Raw genomic sequence first — 23,633 nt, 5'->3', positions numbered from 1 at the left:
ATAGGCAGATAAGAGAGTTGTTGCTTTGAGCCTTTTTACATGGGGTTGAAATGATAGTTTTGAGGTTCTGTTTTTCATTATACTTTGTATGAATCCAAGGACCATTAGGTTTGATAAGTGTAGTATTGGCTTTTTAGTATGGGGATTCCATGGAACCATGTAAAAGAAACTTTGACTTTGGTGGGGTGGGGGTGAAAGAAGGGCAAATACCGGCACTTAACTTACCTTGCACTTTTTGGATGGTTTTAGCTTCTTCGATCAATTAAAGATGTAAATGAACCAAAGTTTTTATCACATGATATACCCTTATTTAATGGAATAACTAGTGACTTATTTCCTGGTGTTAAACTTCCTGAAGCTGACTATCATGTAAGTAAACCTGTGAGAATGACTTGTTCTGCAAATAAATTCATCTGGTGACTCAGTAGTTTTCCAAGTTTTATTAAATGAGCGACTTATTCTGTTTGGAGGATAAACCCCTATTTTGGCCACTTTAATTAATGAGGAAGAGTAAATTTTAGTACCTTATGTTATATGATAGTAGGGTTAACGAGATTCAGGTCAAAGATAATGTTTATTGTAAGAGAATACATATTTTATTTCCTATCTTGTGATTTATAATATTTACTACTATGTATACAATAATACTATCATATTACCTCCGCAGGTAGAAAAGTTGATAAACTGAAAGTGGTAAAACATCCTATAGTTTTTTTGTACAGCAAAGTGATTCAGTTATATATATATATATTTCGGATTATTTTCCATTGTAGGTTATTATAAGATATTGAATATAGTTCCCTGTGTTATACAGTAAATACTTGTGCTTATCTATTTTATGTATAGGAATTTGTATCTGTTAATCCCAAATTCCTAATTTATCCCTTCCTCATCACTTTCCCCCTTGGTAACCATAAGTTTGTTTTCTGTGTCTGTGAGTCTGTTTCTGTTGTGCATATAGATTCATTTGTATTATTTTTTAGATTACATATGTGAACGTTATCATATAATATTTGTATTTCTCTGTCTGATTTACTTCACTTAGTATGATATTTCTAGGTCCATCCATCTTGCTGTGAATGTTAGCCTTCTTTTTTTTTTTTAATCTTCAAATTCAAATACTACTATACATCCTATGGCAGGATCAGAATAAGGTGATTCTAGGCTGTTTTCCAATACCAATAACTAATTCTCTGATTCTCTAGACACCCACTGGGTGTTCAAAACTTCAATTCAATTCTGACACTAACTGCCTAGAGTTAGTGTCAGTCCTACAAGACTGCCTCTCATTTCATACAGAAGTCTCAAGTCCTGGCCACCTGTACTTCTGACTGACGGGCTATAAACCAGGGGTTTCCCTGACCCCTCCCCTCCCAGGTTTAATAATTTGCTAGAACAGCCCACAGAACTCAGGAACACAATTTACTTCTGCTTACCAGTTTATTATAAAGGATACAACTCAGGAACAACCAAATGGAAGAAATGTATAGAGCGTGGTATGGGCAGGTGGCAGCGTGGAACTTCTGTGCCCTTTCAGGGAGAGTCACCCTCCCTGTACCGGAAGCTCTTGAATCTCATTGTTCAAGAATTTTTATAGAGTTCAATCATCAGCCCCTTCTTCCCCAAAGGCTGGTAGGGCTGAAAGTTCCAACCCTCTAATCACTGCGTCTTTTTGGTGACCAGCCCAATCTTGAAGCTATCTAGGTTCCCACAACAAGTCACCTCATTAGCATAAACTCAGGTGTTATTGAAAAGGACTCTTTATGAATAAGAAAAGATACTCCTATCACTCAGAAAATTCCAAGAGTTTTAGGAGCTCTGTGCCTGGAACCGGGTACAAAGACTTTATATATTTTAGTATTATACCACAGGTGATTATCAAGATGATTCAAAATACGCTAATATGATTTTTTAAATCAAAATGAAAATACATAATTTTAATATTCTCTTGGAGAACTCTTGTACTCCTATGAATATAGCAAATAGTTTCATGGATTCATAGAATCCAGTTTGAAAAACACTACTAGGAGTCAATGCTGGGAGGTGTGTGGCTGAGCAACTGCGTATGCCTGCAACTGAGCTGCAGGGGAGCCAGGGTCATAGAAAAAAAAATACTACAAGCATACCTCATTTTATCGCGCTTTGCAGATGCTGTATTTTTTACAAATTGAAGGTTTTTGGCAAGTCTATCAGTCAAGTCAAGCAAGTCTATCAGTGCCATTTTCCCAATATTTGCTCACTTCTTGTCTCTGTGTCACATTTTGGTAATTTTTGAAATTTTGAAAAAATTTCGTTATTATTATATCTGTTATGGTGATCTGTGATCAGTGATCTTTGATGTTACTGCTATGACTCACTGAAGGCTCAGATGATGGTTAGTATTTTTTTAGCAAAAAAGTATTTTTAATTAAGGTATGTGCATTGTTATTTAGACAGAATGCTATTGCACACCTAATGGACTCAGCAGGGGTCCCCAACCCCTGGGCCTCAGACTGGTATTGGTCCACGGCCTCTGGGCTGCACAGCAGGAGGTGAGCAAGCCAGGGAAACTTCATCTACCACTCCTATCGCTCCCCGGCGCTCACATTACCACATTACCGCCTGAACTATCCCCTCCACAACCCCACGCCCGTCTGTGGAAAAATTGTCTTCCACAAAACCAGTCTCTGGTGCCAAAAAGGTTGGGGACCACTGGACTACAGGATAGTGTAAACATAACTTTTATATGCACTGGGAAACCAAAAAATTTGTGTGACTTGCTTTATTGAAATATTTACTTTATTGCAGTGATCTGAACCAAATCCACAGTATCTCTGAGGTATGCCCATACTAAATATAATATCTTGCTTTTTAATATGTACCGTATTACTTTGTTTTTCATCTACTGACTTCTTTTGGGTTTCAGGTAATGTTTATTACTTCATTAATTTTCTCTGTTGGCTTTTTAATTTTACCTCAGTGGTCACTCACAGATTGCAATACACATCCTTGATTTATGACAGTTTACCTCATTTGTATTCTAAACCATTTCAGACACAATATAAGAATTTTAAATGGTATAATTCCATTATCCACTCATCTCTGCCCATTGTACTGTTGTCACGTATTTTACTTTTACATATGTTATAAACTCCACATTTTTTCCTTTAGGTATTAGTATTTGAAAAAAAAAATTCTTTTATATTTACCCTTTCTAGTGTTTTTAAATTCCTTCCAGCAGATATGTGCTTTAAACTGGGATCTTTTCCCTTCAACTTTAAGAACTTTCTTCAGTATTTATTGTGTACATGTTGAGTCTTGTGGCAACAAATTCTCTCAGTTTTTCTTTTGAAATATCTTTATTTAGACTTCATTATTTGAAGAATATTTTCACTAGGTATAGAAGTCTAGATTGGCAGGAGTCTCCCCCGCCCCATCTTTTTAAAGATGTTTTTCCATTAATTCTTGGCTTTTATTGTTATGCTTAGAAGTCAGGAATTTTTCTTATGTATATTTCCCTGAATGTAATATGTTTTTTCCCCTCTGGCTGTTTGAAATATTTTCTTTCTTTCCTTGCTTGACTATGTGCCTAGTGTTGTTTGCTTTTTACATATCCTACGTGGGATTTGCTGCACTTCTTGAATCTGTGTATTGCTTTCTCCAGAAAATTCTCAGTAATTATGTTTTAAAATATTTCTTCTACCCTATTTTCTCTCCCCTGTCCTTCTGGGGCTCCAGTTACATGAATGTTAGAACATTTTATGTCATCTCACATGTCTCTTATGCTCTGTTTTTGCTTTCTGTTTTTTATTATCTGTACTTTAGTTTGGATAATTTTATTGACCTGTCCTTAAGATTAATGATCCTTTCCTTGGCTTTGTTCATTTCTGCTGATAAGCCTATCCAATGAATTCTTTTCTTTTTTTGGGGGGGGGGAGTACTGCACCGTGCGGCATGTGGGATCTTAGTTCCCTGACAATGGATTGAACCCTTGCCCCCTGCAGTGGAAGCACAGAGTCTTAACCATTGGACCACCAGGGAAGTCCCTATACAATGATTTATTTATTTATTTAAATAGATCTGTATTGGAGTATAATTGCTTCACAATACCGTGTTAGTTTCTGTTGCACAACAAAGCGAATCAGCCCTATGCATACACATGTCCCCATATCCCCTCCCTCCTGAGCCTCCCTCCCAACCTCCCTATCCCACCCCTCTAGGTTATCTCAAAGCACCTAGCCGATCTCCCTGTGCTATGCTGCTGCTTCCCACCAGCCAACTATTTTACATTCGGTAGTGTATATATGTTGATGCTACTCTCATTTCGCCCCAGCTTCCCCCTCCCACCCCACGTCCTCAAGTCCATTCTCTATGTCTACCTCTTCATTCCTACCCTACAACTGGGTTCATCAGTACCTTTTTTTTTTTTAGCGTCCATATATATGCGTTAGCATATGGTATTTGTTTTTTACTTTCTGACTTCACTCTGTATGACAGACTCTAGGTCCATCCACCTCACTACAAATAACTCAATTTCGTTTATTTTTATGGCTGAGTAATATTCCATTGTATATATGTGCCACATCCTCTTTATCCATTCATCTGTCAATGGATATTTAGGTTGGTTCCATGTCCTGGCTATTGTAAAAAGTGCTGCACTGAACATTGTGGTATATTCACTTCAGCACATAATTCTTTTTGAATTATGGTTTTCTCAGGGTATATGCCCAGTAGTGGGATAGCTGGGTCATATGGTAGTTCTATTTTTAGTGTTTTGTGGAACCTCCATACTGTTTTCCATAGTGGTTGTATCAATTTACATTCCCACCAACAGTGCAAGAGGGTTCCCTTTTCCCACACCCTTTCCAGATTTTTTTGACAATGGCCATTCTGACTGGCATGAGGTGATACCTCATTGTAGTTTTGATTTGCATTTCTCTAATAATTAGTGATGTTGAGCATCTTTTCATGTGCCTCTTGGCTTCTGTATGTCTTCCTTGGCAAAATGTCTATTTAGGTCTTCTGCCCAATTTTTACGTGGATTGTTTGTTTTATTGATATTGAGCTCCATGAGCTGTTTGTATATTTTGGACATTAATCCTTTGTCTGTTGTTTCATTTGCAAATATTTTCTCCCAGTCTGAGGGTTGTCTTTTGGTCTTGTTGATGGTTTCCTTTGCTGTGCAAAAGCTTTTAAGTCCATTTGTTTATTTTTGTTTTTATTTCTGTTACTCTAGAAGGTGGGTCAAAAAAGATCTTGCTGTGGTTTATGTCAAAAAGGGTTTTTCCTATGTTTTCCTCTAAGAGTTTTATAGTGTCTGATCTTACATTTAAGTCTTTAATCCATTTGGAGTTTATTTTTGTGTATGGGGTTAGGCAGTGTTCTAATTTCGTTCTTTTACATGTAGCTGTCCAGTTTTCCCAGCACCACTTATCGAAGAGGCTGTCTTTTCTCCGTTGTATGTTCTTGCCTCCTTTGTCATAAATTAGGTGCCCATATGTGTGTGGGTTTATCTCTGGGCTTTCTATCTTGTACCATTGACCTATATTTCTGTTTTTGTGCCAGTACTATACTGTCTTGATTACGGTAGCTTTGTGGTATAGTTTGAAGTCGGGGAGACTGATTCTTCCAACTCTATTTTTCTTTCTCAAGATTGCTTTGGCTATTCGGGGTCTTTTGTGTTTCCATACGAAATGTAAAATTTTTTGTTCTAATTCTGTGAAGAATGCCATTGGTAGTTTGATAGGGATTGCATTGAATCTGTAGATTACTTTGGGTAGTATAGTCATTTTCACAATATTGATTCTTCCAATCCAAGAACATGTGTATTTCTCCATCTGTTTATGTCATCTTTGATTTCTTTCATCAGTGTTTTATAGTTTTCTGAGTACAGGTCTTTTGCCTCCTTAGGCAGGTTTATTCCTAGGTATTTTATTCTTTCTTGTTGCAATGGTCAATGGGAATGTTTCCTTAATTTCTCTTTCTGATTTTTCGTTGTTGGTGTATAGGAATGCCAGAGATTTCTGTGCATTAATTTCGTATCTTGCAACCTTACCAAATTCATTTATTAGTTGTAGTAGTTTTCTGGTGGCATCTTTAGGTTTATCTATGTGTAGTATCACGTCATCATCAAACAGTGACAGTCTTACTTCTTCTTTTCTAATTTGTATTCCTTTTGTTTCTTTTTCTTCTCTAATTGCTGTGGGTAGAACTTCCAAAACTATGTTGAGTAAGAGTGGCAAGAGTGGACATCCTTGTCTAGTTCCTGATCTTAGAGGAAATGCTTTCAGTTTTTCACCATTGAGTATGATGCTTGCTGTGGGTTTGTCATATATGGCATTTATTATGTTGAGGTAGGTTCCCTCTATGCCCATTTGCTGGAGAGTTTTTACCATAAATGGGTGTTGAATTTTGTCAAAAGCTTTTTCTGCATCTATTGAGATGATCATATGGCTTTATTCCTTCATTTGTTAATGTGGTGTATCACATTGACTGATTTGCATATATTGAAAAATCCTTGCATCCCTGGGATAAATCCCACTTGATCATGGTGTATGATCCTTTTAATGTGATGTTGTATTTTGTTTGCTAGTATTTTGTTGAGGATTTTTGCATCTATGTTCATCAGTGATATTGGTCTATAATTTTCTTTTTTTGTGATATCTTTTTCTGGTTTTGGTATCAGGGTGATGGTGGCTTCGTAGAATGAATTTGGGAGTGTTTCTCCCCCTGCAATTTTTTGGAAGAGTTTGAGAAGGATCAAATATTCTCTAAATATTTGATAGAATTCACCTGTGAAGACATCTGGTCCTGGACTTTTGTTTGTTGTAAGATTTTTAATTATGGTTTCAATTTCATTACTTGTGATTGGTCTGTTTATATTTTCTAATTCTTCCTGGTTCTTGGAAAATTGTAGCTTTCCAAGAGTTTGTCCATTCCTTAGTGGTTGTCCATTTTACTGGCATATAGTTGTTTGTAGTAGTCTTTTATAATCCTTTGTATTTCTGCAGTGTCAATTGTGATTTCTCCTTTTTCATTTCTAATTTTATTGATTTGCGTCCTCTCCCTTTTTTTCTTAATGAGTCTGGCTAAGGGTTTATCAATTTTGTTTATCTTCTCAAAGAACCAGCTTTTAGTTTTATTGATGTTTGCTATTGTTTTCTATGTTTCTATTTCATTTATTTACGCTCTGATCTTTATGATGTCTTTCCTTCTACTGACTTTGGGTTTTCTTTTTTCTTCTTTCTCTTGTTGTTTTAAGTGTAGGGTTAAATTGTTTATTTGAGATTTTTCTTGTTTCTTGAGATGAGATTGAATTGCTGTAAACTTCCCTCTTAGAACTGCTTTTGCTGCATCCCATAGATTTTGGGTCGTCATGTTTTTGTTGTTATTTGTCTCTAGGTATTTTTTGATTTCCTCTTTGATTTCTTCTGTGATCTCTTGGTTATTTAGTAGCGCAATGTTTAGCCTCCATGTATTTGTGTTTTTTACAGTTTTTTTCCTGTAATTGATTTACAATCTCATAGCATTGTGGTCAGAAAAGATGCTTGATACAATTTCAATTTTTTTTAATTTTCTGAGGCTTGATTTCTGACCTAAGATGTGATCTGTCCTGGAGAATGTTCCGTTTGTACTTGAGAAGAAAGTGTATTCTGCCAATTTTAGGTGGAATGTTCTATAAATATAAATTATATCTATCTGGTCTATTGTGTCATTTAAAGCTTGTGTTACCTTATTTATTTTCTGTTAGGATGATCTGTCCATTGGGGTAAGTGGGGTGTTAAAGTCGCCTACTATTATTGCATTACTGTCAATTTGTCCTTTAATGGTTGTTAGCATTTGCCTTATGTACTGAGGTGCTCCTATGTTGGATACATAAACACTTATAATTGTTGTATCTTCTTCTTGGATAAATCCTTTGATCATTATGTAGTGTCCCTCTTTATCATTTGTAACAGTCTTTATTTTAAATTCTATTTTATCTGATACAAGTATTGCTACTCCAGCTTTCTTTTGATTTCCATTTGCATAGAATATCTTTTTCCATCCCTTCACTTTCAGTCTGTATGTGTCCCTAGGTCTGAAGTGGGTTTCTTGTAGACAGCATATATATGGGTTTGTTTTTGTATCCATTCAGCCAGTCTGTGTCTTTTGTTTGGGGCGTTTAATCCATTTACATTCAAGGTTATTATCAATATGTATGTTCCTATTATCATTTTCTTAATTGTTTTGGGTTTGTTTTTCTGGGTCTTTTTCTTCACTTGTGTTTCCTGCCTAAAGAAGTTTCTTTAGCCTTTGCTGTAAAGCTGGTTTGGTGGTGCTGAATTCTCTTATCTTTTGCTTGTCTGAAAAGCTTTTGACTTCTCCATCGAATCTGAATGAGATCCTTGATGGGTAGAGTAATCTTGGTTATAGGTTTTTCTCTTTCATCACTTTAAGTATATCCTGCCACTCCCTTCTGACCTGCAGAGTTTCCTCTGAAAAATCAGCTGATAACCTTATGTGGATTCCTTTGTATGTTATTTTTTGTTTTTCCCGTGTTGCTTTTAATATTTTTTCTTTGAATTTAATTTTTGTTAGTTTGATTAATATGTGTCTTGGTGTGTTTTCCCTAGGGTTTATCCTGTATAGGATTCTCTGTGCTTCCTGGACTTGGGTGACTCTTTCCATTCCCATGTTAGGGAAGTTTTCAACTATAATCTCTTCAAATATTTTCTTAGACCCTTTCTTTTTCTCTTCTTCTTCTGGGACCCCTATAATTTGAATGTTTGTGTGTTTAGTGTTGTCCCAGAAGTCTCTGAGATTGTCTTCAATTCTTTTCATTCTTTTTTCTTTATTCTGCTCCTCAGCAGTTATTTCTACCATTTTGTCTCCCAGGTCACTTATCTGTTCTTCTGCCTCAGTTATTCTGTTATTGATTCCTTCTACTGTATTTTTCATTTTAGTTATTGTGTTGTTCATCTCTGTTTGTTTGTTCTTCTGTTCTTCTAGATCTAGATCTTTCTCAATCTGTGCCTCCATTCTATTTCCAAGATTCTGGATCGTCTTTACTATCATTACTCTGAATTCTTTTTCAGGTAGATTGCCTCCTATTTCCTCTTCATTTTTTTGGTCTTATAGGTTTTTACCTTGCTCCTTCATCTGTGACATGTATTTTTTGCCTTCTCTTTTTTTTTTTTTTTTTAAAATGAGTGGAATTGTGTTCCTGTCTTACTGGCTGCTTGGCCTGAGGCTTCCAGCACTGGAGTTTGTAGGCTATTGGGTAGAGCTGGGTCTTGGTGCTGAGATGAGGAACTCTGTGAGACCTCACTCTGATGAATATTCCCTGGGGTCTGAGGTTCTCTGTTACTCCAGTGGTTCGGACTTGGAACTCCTACCACAGGAGCTTCCGCCCAGTCCCCGGTTCATGACCCAAGATCCTGCAAGCCATGTGGGGTGGCCAAAAAAAAAAAAAAAAAAAGAGAACAATAGCAAAGTAAAAAATAAAATTAGACTAGGAAACTTAACAGATATGTTAGAAAGAATATAAAAATGAAAATATAGATGAATCAACAACTGGAAGGTACATCAGTAGCACAATAATAAAAAAGAGGAAGAGGGAAAAGAAAAAAAAAGGTGAGGGGGAAGGCCCTGGCTGTGGAGGGTGGGGCCTAAGCAAGGGCAGGATTTGGGTGGTGGGTTGGGCCTATGCTTAGTACCCACAGGGCTGGAAAAGGCCCTGGGGCTGTGGAGGGTGGGGCTTAGGTTCAAGGAACAGAAGGGGCCCAGGCATGCCCCCCACCCCTGGTCTCAGAGGGTAGGGGACCTCATCTGGGAGCCCAGCAGGCTTCCTGGGCTCGAGTGGGCAGGGAAAACACCCTCCTCTCCTCTCCTGCTCCTCCAGTGTGGAAGGACCCCTCCTACCTGCCTCTCCTGATCTCCCTGACCTCCCTCCTATGCTCCCAGGACCCACACGGGGCTTTGGAGCTCAGCAGACTCCCCAGCCCGAGTAGGCCAAGCGATCACCCTCCACTCCTGTCCTGCTCTTCCCGGAGAGTCCCTCCCACCTGCCTCTCCTGATCTTCCCTGCCTCAGGGGTGCCAATCCTGTCTGGCCTCCACTTCTCCTCCCCTGTCAGTCCCCCTATGTCCTACTGGTTCACTTTGGGGTTCCTCCCATCTTCTTGGGCATTGGAGTCCCCCACCAGCTGAGGGAAGGTGCCCTAGTTGTGGGGAGAAGCTAACTCCACGTCTTCCCACACTGCCATCTTGACTCCAGCTCCCCAATGAATTCTTAATTTCACATATTTTATTGTTTTCAGTTTTAGTGTATCCAATTTGGTTTTATTAAGAGATTCCATATCTTTGCTTAAATTCTTCATTTTTCATCTATTTTTTGTCATATTGTCCATTTTTTAATATACTTATAAAATTTATTTATTTGCCTGTGCCAGGTCTTAGTTGTGGCACACGGGATCTTCATTGCCGTGTGCGGGATCTTTGTTGCAGCATGTGGGCTGCTTTAGTTGTGGCATGCAGGATCTAGTTCCCTGACAGGGATCAAACCCATGCCCCCTGTATTGGGAGCACAGAGTCTTAACCACTGGACCACCAGGGAAGTCCCAAAAGTTATTTTAATGTTTTGTCTGCTAATTATAACATCTAGGTCAACTGTGATTTTGTTTTATTTAATTTTTTTTTCTACTGATTATCAGCTTTTTTTTTCTCATGACTTGTATTAAAAATTGTGGGGCTTCCCTGGTGGTGCAGTGGTTGAGAGTCCACCTGCTGATGCAGGGGACACGGGTTCGTGCCCCGGTCCGGGAGGATCCCACATGCCACAGAGCGGCTGGGCCCGTGAACCATGGCCACTGAGCCTGCGCGTCTGGAGCCTGTGCTCCTCAACAGGAGAAGCCACAGCAGTGAGAGGCTCGCGTACCGCAAAAAAAAAAGAAAAAAAAATTGTATAGAAAATAATTGTAGAGGCTGAACTGGTATTATTTTCCTACAGAAAAACCATGTTCTTCCTTTTGTCAGATAGCTAGATTGAGCTGTTGATCAGTTCAATCAGGAGTTGACCTAAGCCAGAGTTTTGTTGCAGAATTATTGAGCTTTAGTTTACCTCTGGTTTCAAATGTCTTTATAGTGAAAATTGTCGTATTGTATAATAAGGGCCTTCCTATAGCAGCATTCTGGGATATAAGCATCTGAAGACTAAGAAAATCTCTATGTGCCTTTCTAGCTAAGCCTTTGATTTCTTATGTCACTTCAGACTCAGCAAAAGCATAGGCCATGGGAAAACCAGCTTTGCATTTGAGGCTCCTCCAGTTTTATGAGGTTCACATAAGTCCACATGACCATTAAAGTATCTGTTATTTTCTCCTTACTTCAGCAAAGTCCCTCTGCCTATAGCAGGCTCAATCCAATGCCCACCTATGTCTATACTTGCTCCCAGAGGCAAAATTAGCTGTTGATCTGTGTTCACCTAGGAAAGGCTCATCCCTTTCTGAAGTTTAATTCCTTTAGACTTATTTGCATCCAAAGTGCTCCTGTATCTTTAAAAGCTTTATAATTTTTGTAACCTCTGTTTATTTCTCTTTACTATAGTGTGAAGGATTGTTTGGCATGTCCTTCTATATCCTAACCAAAAGTGAAATTCTGGAAAAACTATTAAGAGGAGTTGTTTTCATGCAGTGTACACCCAATGCTATGGTGCCATGATCATTGATAACTTATAATGGGGAATACTAATATTTTTTAAGTATTTTAATTTTATTTGTTCTTCCTTTTAATTAAAAAATAAAGTTTCAAGAAATAATTTATAAATATAAGAAGATACAATTTTCTTATTTCTAAATGAAAAGTCTATATTTATAAGACATGAATGACATGATTTATAATACGATTTTGTAGAAATGCATTCCATTTTTCTTTTATTTTAGGAATTTTTGGAATGTGCTCATGAAGCCTGCAAAGTACATAATCTTCAGCCTGTTAAATTTTTTCTTGAAAAAATGATTCAGACATATGAGATGATGATTGTTAGACATGGGTAAGATTATAGATAGTGTACCAAAGTTAGATGTTGTTTTTTAAGTTAAACTATTAAAACAACTAAAATTTGTGAACTAAAAGACTAAGCAAACTTTGTATGCGAGGTAGGCTAGGGAACAACGCCCCCCAACCCCCATCTCCATTCCAGTAGCTTAAAAAACAAAGGTTTATTTCTCTCTCATGTTACCTATCCAAAAAGGAGTGGTAAGGAGTACTCATTCAGTGATGTAGCACTAATGACCACCACAATTTGCCCTTTTGATCATCAAATATGTTATTTGCTCTACTTCATGCACGTAGAACACACTTTTCCTTTCCCAGGGAGACAACCTAAAAGATCTGATCAATCAATGAACCAGACTGAAAGTATAGGATCTCTAGGTGATGCATGATAGTTTGTGTATCAGATTCGGAAGCTGTTCTTCTTGTTCCAAAGACCTAAAACTACAAAGACAAGTTATCTGCCCTGCATACATCCAGTATTATAATAGTGAGTTTACCAGAGCAGGATTATCAGAGCAAATACTCCCATTTAGAAACTGAAGAATGGGAGACAAAGCCAACACTTGTCAGTAGCAGTTCTGAAACCCAGCTGTGCGTGTGGGAGCCCAGTTCCAGAGATAGATTGTGAAACTACTGGAGTTTAAACTTCAGGACCTCTTATTTGTAGAGGCCCCTCCAGGGAGTCATAATCATTTTATATATAATTTATTGGAAAGGGTGTCATTAAAGTGGCAGTGGACATTTTTGTATTTGTAATTACATATATATTTTTTTCCTTAGAGAGCTTTCCCCACCAATTGTATAAACTGAAATCCCCGTAAAACCTGGATCTATTTCTGCTTGATTTTGCTCCCTGAGAGAGTCTTTCCAGTAACCTCTGCTCTGTGGACTTCGGTTCAACCTTTTGAGAGGTCTTTCTATCTCCATTTTCTTCCCTGGTCACATGTGAGGTGGACAATAGAGAAAACATCCTTGGGAGCTGAGAAATGTTTTCAGCCCACTTACTGCCTATAGAAAGTTGAAGTCTCAAAGGTCATGATTTTTTTAAAGGCAAAATTTTTAAAAAACCCAAACCTTTGTATTATATAAATTTTCAAACATATATAATAATAGAGGGAATTAGTACAGTCAACCCCCGTGCATTCAGCACCTAGGAGTCTTCTTTACATCTTAAACATTCACATGTGTTTTAGCCTAGACTCATGGTTTCTTTGTCAGTAAACTCTCTCAAAAACTATATTTAATAAGTTTTTTTTCTATTTGATTCCAGGTAGTTCCATGTGCCAGTAGCCACAACTATAGTCCTTATTAAGTCATACCTTTCTAAACTTCCTTGTAGTATCCTTGAACATATTAGGCTTATTGATTTGATCCTTGATACTAGGCTGAGTTGATCTTTGTTGTTCAAAGATTTTCTCAGTTTATGTTTTACCAATTGCAGGTGAGAATAAGTTACCTCATTCAATCCCTCAAGTCTCTGAATTTCTCAACTCCCTCTACTTTCATTCCTGCTTGCAAACTGACCATATTTTCTTAAGTTTATTTCTTTTTGTAGTTCCTTGTTAAATACAGCCATCAGCTGCCAATATATACTAATAATATTCTGTTCACTATCCTTTTCCCCTAAAACTACAATTTCATTAGATATATTATCTATCTTCCAGGTTATCTCAGGGATAAATTTACCAAATGTTTGATCATTGCATAATATTAATTGCCAATCCTTTAGCCGCCACCCACAACCTAGCCTCTAAGCCAGTGCCACTTATTTTAGTCTTTTTTATTATGGCAAGAATACCTTTTGCCCTTCTAGTTACCAATTTCTATCAATAAGGATGGGCTAGGTTATTCCATAGAAACAATCAGCACCCAAATCTTAGTGACTTCAAAACAAATATGTATTTCTCATTTGTACTGTTTACATTATAGTTTAACAGGGAGGTTCTGCTCATCATAATCACTCAGGTCCCAGGCTGTTAGAGCAGCCACCATCTCAGCATTGTGGGTCCCAGGTGTGCTAGAGGGAAAGGAGAGCTCTGTAAGGTCCCTCGCTGGCAATTATCTATCCCCTAAGAAGTAACACTCATCATTTGCACTTATTATTCCTTAGTTACCTAGTATTCATTCCCACAAGAGAGTGCGGAATCCTATGCGCCAGGAGAGAGGAGATTCAGAAATATTTGGCAAGGAGCACTATAGCAAGTGAAATCTTGAGGAAAAGTGAATCGTCTCCTCTCCTCTGCTTAGGAAACCCCAAGTCATTAAAAAAATTTTTTTGAGTATGCAGTTACTAAGTTTCCATTTTCATTTGGAAATTTTTTATTCTCTTTTGTAGATAATGGTATTAATGTCGAGAATTTGATTTAGAGATCAGTCAATTAAGAAGTTAAATGTATTTCCCTTATATCTGAGAAAAATTAATATAATTTCAAAAATTATATGTAGTAATTATCATACGGTAAAATTTCATATACCCATATATAGGGAAATAATTTAATTTACCATTATTTTTTAGAATCTTATTGTATAATGACTTCTTTTCCTTAATAGTTTTATGTTAGTAGGAGAGCCTTTTGCTGCTAAAACAAAAGTTCTGCATATGCTGGCTGATACTCTAACTCTTATGAATGAACGTGGCTATGGAGAGGAAGAAAAGGTCATTTATAGGACTGTAAACCCCAAATCCATTACTATGGGCCAACTTTTTGGACAATTTGACCCCGTGTCCCATGAGGTAATCTACAGTATAAACATTCTCCACTCTCATTGACAATGCACATTAAGCCAAGAAATTTGAAGTGTTTTTGTATTATCACTTTATAGTTTTTTAAGGACACTTTCCAACTCTTCCTTTTTGCCTCCTCAGTGGACTGATGGTATTGTGGCTAACACTTTTAGAGAATTTGCCTCATTAGAAACACCTGACCGGAAATGGGTTGTATTTGATGGTCCCATTGACACTTTGTGGATAGAGAGCATGAACACAGTATTGGATGATAATAAAAAGGTAACTCATCATGATTAAAAATAAAACAGATGCACAAGATGAATATACTTAACACTACTGAACTGTAAAGTTAAAAATGGTTAATATGGTAAATTTATTTATTTTTTTTTACCACAAGTAAAAAAAGCAAAGCAGATGCAGATAGGCTTAAACAATGTTATGTGTTCAACAACTAACCATCTCAGACTATATATATTTAAAATAAGGGATGCAGCAAATTGAATAAGTTTATAAATTATCTTTTCAATGAAAACTATGCTGTAGTAAATTCTTTGCTTAATTTTTTAATTAGAATGCAAGTATATTAAAATTACTGTATTAGCAGGAAGGCATAGTAATGTAATGGGTGGCAATAAGTTAAGCGACTACAGTGTTAAGGTTTCTTATAGAACTTTAATATTTTAGAAGAAAATAAAAAGCCCTCATTCTTTTTTGAAAACATCAGTTGCTTCAGTGCTTATATGTGGTACATTACCTTAAACCTATGAGATATACAAAAAAAGAGAAAATGGAAGTCTTCTAGTATTTATTTTAATTGAGAGAGAACAGTATAAAATGTGCACTAACTTTAAGTTTAGAGTCTAAGATTTTTTTACATATGTGTACACTCACATAACCATCACCTAAATAAAAGTGCATAAAATTTATTGTGCCCTACAAAGTTCACTCATGTCCCTACCCAATCAGTGTATCCTCCCCAAGGGGCAATCACTATTCTGACTTCTACTGTGATAAACTAGTTTTGCCAGTTCTTGAACTTCATATAAATAGAATCATACTCTTTAGTGTTTTCTTTCATTTGGTCAATATAGTGCTCTGTGATATTTATATTGTAGATCCATTTTATTTGTTTATTATTCTTTTTGTGTCTGTATTAGTATTCTGTGTTAGTATATCAATTTATTTTTTTGCTTTTATGAAATAATTATAATACTAAATAAGCAAACTAATTTAATTAGCATTCAAACATATACTCCAGTACTTTATCATAGGTGGTTAGTCATTTGTTCATATTCTTTTTTTCATTCATTCAGTCAGTCATATTGATTGAACTAAAGGGGAAAGTAAACAGAGGAGAAATAGTGATGATTCAGAAGAGAGGGGTTAATCAGTCCAGTCAAGTCTAAGGATTCAGAGCCAAATGGAAGGATTGTTTCATATTGGATGAGAGGAGAGCCAGAAAGGTGAATGTATGGCTTTCATAGTGGAAATTTGAAGGCAAATCCTTTTGATGGTTTATTTTTTATTTGTGCAGTGGCAGGCCCTGGTTCTTTGTATACTCAAGGAGAAAGGGGAAGATTTAAATTAGCCATCATGGAAAATGGGAAAGACAGCTGCCTGGGAAAACATAGAAGCATATCTGAGTGTTATAGAGAACCTGATGGAGTTAAAGACCATGAGTTATAAACTATAGTGCCAAGGTCTGCCTTTGTGAGATTTTCTCTACCAATTTAAGCACCTTGGATGTGGGTGTAGATAATGTTGCCAGACTGGAAATACAGAAAAACTTTAAAGATATTGGCATGAGAACGATAGAAGTGCTCGACCATAGAACAGAAGCTACCTAAAGAAAGAAGTAAAAACAACAGGGATATGAAAATCTCTATGAAAATGAAGAGCAAATATAGTAGGAGTCAATGAGTGAGAGAGCTGGATGGAGCAGAGACTTGAATGCTCAGAACTGTGTAGTGTTCCAGGAGAGAAGGTCTCAGGTAGATAAGGTGGATGGCTGGAGTGGAGTAGGGGAGAAGTAAGTGAAGACAAGGTAGTTAAATACCGGAGGCGGGGGGTGGGGGTGCTGTAATGAGATGTTTCCCCTTATGAACATTGGATCAGGCCAGAGTTATAGTAGAGAGAAAGAGACTGAGCCAGATGCCAAAGGCTTTAGCCAAGCACGGGTTGTCAAAGGAGCAAGGGCTGTAATAGAGGATGGAATAGAAGTAGTTGGGAAATAGCATGGGGGAGCGAGGAAAATGTTGACTCTCCCTCCCAAATTTGTAGCAAGAAGGAGAATGTTTGCTGAAACAGCCTGGTAGAAACTTAAAAGTATTCTAGACAAGCATTGTCCAATAGAACTTTCTGTAGTGATGGACATATCTGCACTGTCCAATAAGGTAGCTACTAGTCACATGTAGCTATTGAGCATTTAAAATGTGGCTAAGTGCAATAGAAGAACTGAATTTTAAATTTTATCCAATTAAAATGAAATATAAATAGCCACGTATGATTACTGACTGTCTTATTGGACAATCCAGCACTAGACCGTTCATTCATTTTACAGATAAGAAACAGATCCAGAAATGTTAAATGCTGCATTGTTGACGAACTAGATAGGGGCAAAATTGGGATTAGAGTAATGAATCAGAGATGAAGCACTGAAAAATAAATGTAGAGGAAGAATTTTAAAGACTTAATAATGCAATTAATTTGGGGTATCAACAGTTTATAATTATTACCAACATTAAAAGTTAATGATAATTCCAAGGGTGGAAGCCAAGGAGATTGAGAGGATACAATGGCTTTAATAATAATGGACAAGATAGGAATTTGGCAGGAAGGACACAGTTGATAAATTCAGTTTTTCACATATTTGATTAAAGAGGAATGTTTTAGATTAAGAGAGACCAAGAAGACATGGCAAGCCTAATGCATAGTCCTTGATTGAATTTTGGTTTGAATCAATCAGTTGAAAAGACATTTCTTGTACAACTGAGATTATTTGAGTATTGGCTGAGTATTAGATGATATTAAGGAATTATTGGTAATTTTGTTAGGTGTGATAATGTTCTTGTGGTTATATAGAAAAGTCCTTATTTTTAAAGATGAATATTGACATATTTGGATGTGAAATGCCGTGGTTTGTAATGATCTTTAAAATACTTTTAAAAAAGACTAAGTAAATATGGCAAAATGTTAACATAGGTTAAATCTACAAGATGGGTATGTGAGTATTCATAGTATTCTCTATTTTTTCTATTTCTCTTTTTTTATTAATAAAAAAGGTCTTATGACAACTTTATAAAATCAGGAGTATTTCATGTAATTTTTTAATAACAAAAACTGATGTTTGTATAGGATTTTATATTTTTTTCAATATATCTTGTAGTTCCCCTCTCCCATAATTCTATGAGAGGAAAATTATCCCTTTTTATAGATGAAGAGACTGAGTGTCAGAGATATTATATATTTGCTTACATAGTAAGTAATGGACAGAACTAGACCTCGAATTAAGATTTTTCTGGCTTCCATTCTAATATTTATTCCATTATATCATAGGAGATACTTTAATAAATAGAATAAATTTTTACCTGAGAAGGTTGAGATTTTTTAAAAATAAACATTTGAAAAATTATTGTCTTCAGCTCTGCCTTATGAGTGGAGAAATCATTCAAATGTCCCCTCAAATGAGTCTCATCTTTGAAGCAATGGATCTTTCCCAGGCCTCAGTAAGTTCATAATTTAATATAACAGTAGTTTTTGTTTGTTCATTTATTCATTTGTTCACTTTGTCAATAAGTACTTTTGACTATGTGTCAGAAAGCGAGTTAGGCACAAGGAATACAAAGATGAATAAGACACAGTGTATGCTCATTTAGGGAGGATGAGAACCATGCTAATAAATATATATATATCCCAGTACAGAGCTACATGTTAAGTGCTCTAAGAATATGGAGGGGGTGAGCACCCAAGAGAGGAATGGGTAGAGGAGGACGACAATGGAAAAAGTTTGAGTGTTTGATCTGGTTTTGAGGGGTAAGACTTCTCCACAGAGACTGGTTGGGGCTGGGCATTCCAAATCATGACAAGATAACTTATAGAGACATGGAGCCATGCCATATCTGGGGAACTGTAACTGCAAATGGTTTCATCTAGTGTATGTGAATGCTGTAGAGGAAGATAGGAGCCAGATCATGAAGGACCTTATAAGTCATGCAAAGAATTAGTTAATAACTACCAGATTAGAAAAGGAAAACTTGTCTTTTTTCTGTAGCCTGCCACTGTAAGCCGCTGTGGCATGATTTATTTGGAGCCCTCACAGTTGGGATGGGAACCACTTGTGTCTTCTTGGTTGAATTCGCTGAAAGGACCTCTACAGGAACCAGATCATCAAGCTCTTCTGAGAGGACTTTTTGACTGGTTAATACAGCCCACTTTAAGTCTTCGTAAGAAAAAATGCAAGGTAACACTATAATTCTCTTATACACTCAAATTTCTTTACTTTCCATTCAGTTTGACTAAGTCTAAAGTCAGAATGGTAGGATAAATAACTAAAATCATTTTCTCCTTAGACATGTAGTATCCACTTTTTTAAAAAATTGAAATACTTATTATGACAATCCATGATTCACATGCAGTTGTAAGAAATAATACAGAGAGATCCCACATACACTTCACCTAATGTCTCCCCATGGTAACATTTTGCATGACTGTATTATAATATCACAACAAGGATATTGACATTGATAATATCTATTGATCTTATCTACATTTCCCTAGTTATACTTCTACTTGGGGTGTGTGTGTGTGTGTGTGTGTGTGTGTGTGTGTGTGTGTGTATGTGTGTGCATGCGTTTAATTTTTTAATTTTAAAAATAAAAGTTATAATACTTAAAGTGTACATGTTGATTTGATATACATATATGTAGTGAAATGATTACCACAGTCAAGCTTATTAACATATCTCCTCAAATAGTTAACATACTTTTGTGTGTGTGTGATGAGAGCACTTGAAATCTACTCTCTTAGCAAATTTCCAGTACTGATACATATTGTATCAGTATTATTAACTAAAGTCATCATGTTGTACATTAGATCTCTAGACTTATTCATCCTGCATAGATGTAACTTTGTACTATTTGCCCAGTATCTCCCCATTTCTCTCACCTCCCCACCACTGGTAACCTGTTTTACTCTCTGCTTCTTTTTATGTGTTCAACTTTTAGATTTTGCATACAAGTGAGATCATGCAGCTTTTTCCTTTCTATGTCTGGCTTATTTCACTTAGCATAAAGTCCTCAAGTTTTGTTTATGTTGTTGAAAATGGCAGGATTTTCTTTTTTAAGAATGAATATAATTCCATTATATATATACCACAGTATCTTTATCCATTCATCCACCAGGGGACACTTAGGTGTTTCCATATCTAGGCTATTGTGAATAATGCTTCAATGAACATGGGAGCACAGATATCTCTTTGAGGTACTTATTTCATTTCCTTTGGGTGCTGTATCTAGAGGAGGCATTGCTGGATCATATGGTAGTTCTATTTTTAGTTTTTTGAGGATCCTCCACACTGTTTTCCATAATGGCTGGACCAATTTACACTCCCACCACCAGTGCATGAGGGTTCTCTTTTCTCCACATTCTCACCAACACTTATTATCTTTTATCTTTTTGATAATACCCATCCTAACAGGTGTGAGGTGATATTTCATTGTGGTTTTGATTTGCATTTCCTTGATGATTAGTGAGGCTGAGTGGCTTTTCATATATGTGTTGGCCATTTGTATGTTGTCTCCAGAAAAAAATGTCTATTCAGGTCCTACGCCCATTTAAAAAATTGGGTTGTTTGTGTTTTTGCTGTTTAGTTGTATGAGTTCCTTATATATTTAGGATATTAATTCCTTATTATATATATGATTTGCAGATATTTTTCTCCCATTCAGTAGGTTGCCTTTTCATTTTTTGATGGTTTCCTTTGCTGTGCAGAAAAGCTTATTAGTTTGATGTAGTCCCACTTGTCTATTTTTGTATTTTTGCCTGAGCTTTTGATGTCGTATCCAAAAAAACATTGCCAAGCCAATGTCAAGGAGCTTCCCCACCCCCACCACCGTGTTTTCTTCTAGGAGTTTTATGGTTTCAGGTTTTACATTTAAGTCTAATCCATCTCAAGCTGATTTTTATGTCTAGTGCAAGGTAAGGGTCCCATTTCATTCATTTACATGTGGACATCCAGTTTTTTCAACACCAGTTATTAAGGAGACTATCCTTTCCTCATTGTATATTCTTGGCACCATTGCCAAAGATCAGCTGACCATATATGGTTGGGTTTATTTCTACTCGGTTCCACTGGTTTATATGTCCGTTTTTATGCCTCTACCATTCTGTTTTGTACTAAAGCTTTGTAATATAATTTGAAATCAGGAAGTGTGATGTCTCCAACTTTACTCTTCTCTCTTAAGATTACTTTGGCTATTTGAGGTCTTTTGTGGTTCCATACAAATTTTAGAATTGGTTTTTCTATTTTTGTAAAAAATATCATTAGAATATTGATAGTGATTGCATTGAATCTGTAGTTCACTTGGGTAGTATGGACATTCTTCCAATCCTTGAGCACAGAATATCTTTCCATATATTTGTGTCTTCAGTTTCTTTCATTACTGTTTTATAGTTTTCAGTGTACAGATACTCCACTTCCTTGGTTAAATTTATTCTTAAGTATTTTATTCTTTTTGATGCTATCATAAATGGGATTGTTTTCTTGATTTCCTTTCTAAATAGGTCATTGTTGATGAAAAGAAATGCAACTGATTTTTGTGAGTTGGTTTTGTATCCTGCAGCTTTATTGAATTTATTAGTTCTAAAATGTTGTGTCCCCCTTCCCTCCCATCTCCGTGGAGTCTTTAGGGTTTCTACAAATAGGATTATGTCATCTGCAAAGAGAGATAAATTTACTTCTTCTTTTCTGATTTGCATGTCTTTTATTTCTTTTTCTTGTCTCATTGTTCTTGTCTCATTGTGCTAGTACTTCTGGCGCTGTATTGAATAAAAGTGGTGAGAGGGGGCATCCTTGCCTTGTACCAGATCTTAGAGGAAAAGCTTTCAGTTTTACCCAATTACGATTTTAACTCTGAGATTTTCATAAGTGGCCTTTATTTTGTTGCAGGGATTTTTATCATGAATGGATATTGAACTCTGTCAAATGTTTTTTCTGAATCTCTTCAGATGATTATGTGGTTTTATGTTTCATTCTGTTAATGTGTTGTATCACATTGATTTGCATATGTTAAACCAACCTTGGATCCCAGGGATAAATCCCACTTGGTTATGGTGTATTCTCTTTTTGATGAGTTGTTGAATTCAGTTTGCTAGTATTTTGTTGAGGATTTTTGCATCTACATTCATCAGAGATACTGACCTATAGTTTTTTGTTTTTTTGTTTTTTTCTTGTGGTGGCTTTCTCTGGCTGCTGGCTTCAGAGAATGAGTTCAGAAGTATTCCCTCTACTTCTATTTTTTGAAGAGTTTGAGAAGGATTTTTATTAATTCTTCTTTGAATGTTTGGTAGAATTGTGAAGCTGTGAAGTCATCTGGCCCTGGAAGTTTTTGTTGGGAAGTATTTGATTACGACTTCAATCTCCTTATCTGTTATTGGTCTATTCAGGCTTTCTGTTTCTTCTCTATTCAGTTGTGGTAGGTTGTATGTTTCTAGGAATTTATCCATTTCTTCTAGATTATCCAATTTGTTTGCATATAATTGTTCATAATAGTTCCTTATTATTTCTTTTTATTTCTGAGTCATCCATTGCAATGTCTCCTCTTTCATATCTGATTTTATTTATTTGAGTCTTCTCTCTTTTTTCTTGGTTAGTCTAGCTAAGGGTTTGTTTATTTAGTATATTTTTTTAAGAAACCAACTCTTAGTTTCGTTGATTTTTTTTCTATTGTTTTTCTAGTCTCTATTTGATTTATTCCTACTCTGATCTTTATTATTTCCTTCCTTCTGCCAACTGTGAAATTAGTTTGCTCTTGTTTTTCTAGTTCTTTGAGGTATAAAATTAGGTTGTTTATTTGAGATCATTTTTCTTTTTTAATGAAAGTGTTCATTGCTATAAACTTCCTCTTAGTACTGCTTTTGGTGTACCTCATAAGTTTTGGTATATATTGTTTCCATTTTCATTTGTCTCAGGATATTTTTTGATTTCCTCTTTGACCCAGTGGTTGTACAAGAGTATGTTATTTAGTTTCCACATATTTGTGAATTTTCTCTCTCTTTTTTTTTTTCTGATTTCTAGTTTTAATCCATTGTGGTCAGAAAAGGTACTTGGTATAATTTCAATCTTCTTAAGTTCCTTAAGACTTGTTTTGTGATCTAACATGGGGTCTATCCTAAAGAATATTCTTTGTGCACTGGAAAAGCATGTATATTCTTCTGCTTTTGGGTGAAAAGTTGTGTATATATCTGTTAAGTATATTTGGTCTATGGTGTTCAAGTTCACTCTTTCTTTACTGATTTTCCGTCTGGGTATTCTATCCCTTATTGAAAATGGGATAGTGAAGTCTCCTAATATTATTGTATTGCTATCAGTCTCTCCTTTCATATCAGTTAGTATTTGTTTTATATACTTAGGTGCTCTGATGTTGGGTGCATATGTATTTACAGTTGCTTTATCTTCCTATGCAATTGATCATCTTATCATTATGTAATAATAACCTTCTTTGTCTCTAGAGATAGTTTTTGACTTAAAGTCTACTTCATATTATTTAAGTATAACCATTTCTGCTTTCCTTTGGTTACGATTTGCATGGAATATCTTTTTCCATCCCTTCATATTCAGCCTATGTGTGTCCTTGAATCTAAAGTGAGTTTCTTATAGATACCATACAGTTGGA

General features: G+C 36.0%; 1 protein-coding gene across 1 annotated transcript in view; it reads left to right on the top strand.

Moving 5' to 3' along the window:
• The window catches only part of DNAH12 (dynein axonemal heavy chain 12), a gene marked incomplete at its 3' end in the record, with an annotated part of 229,017 nt that overhangs the window by 115,349 nt on the left and 90,035 nt on the right, over positions 1 to 23,633 (top strand). Inside the window, exons 30-35 of the mRNA XM_079935786.1 lie at positions 250 to 369; positions 11,900 to 12,009; positions 14,565 to 14,748; positions 14,881 to 15,021; positions 18,384 to 18,467; positions 19,013 to 19,201. Of these exons, the coding sequence (XP_079791912.1) occupies positions 250 to 369; positions 11,900 to 12,009; positions 14,565 to 14,748; positions 14,881 to 15,021; positions 18,384 to 18,467; positions 19,013 to 19,201 (828 nt within the window). The remainder of the gene's footprint in view (positions 1 to 249; positions 370 to 11,899; positions 12,010 to 14,564; positions 14,749 to 14,880; positions 15,022 to 18,383; positions 18,468 to 19,012; positions 19,202 to 23,633) is intronic.

This window comes from Stenella coeruleoalba (genome assembly GCF_951394435.1).
Source record: "Stenella coeruleoalba genome assembly, chromosome: 10".
NCBI lineage: Eukaryota > Metazoa > Chordata > Mammalia > Artiodactyla > Delphinidae > Stenella > Stenella coeruleoalba.
Note: the sequence above shows the minus strand (reverse complement) of the source record. Positions and strands in the feature narration are given on the sequence as shown.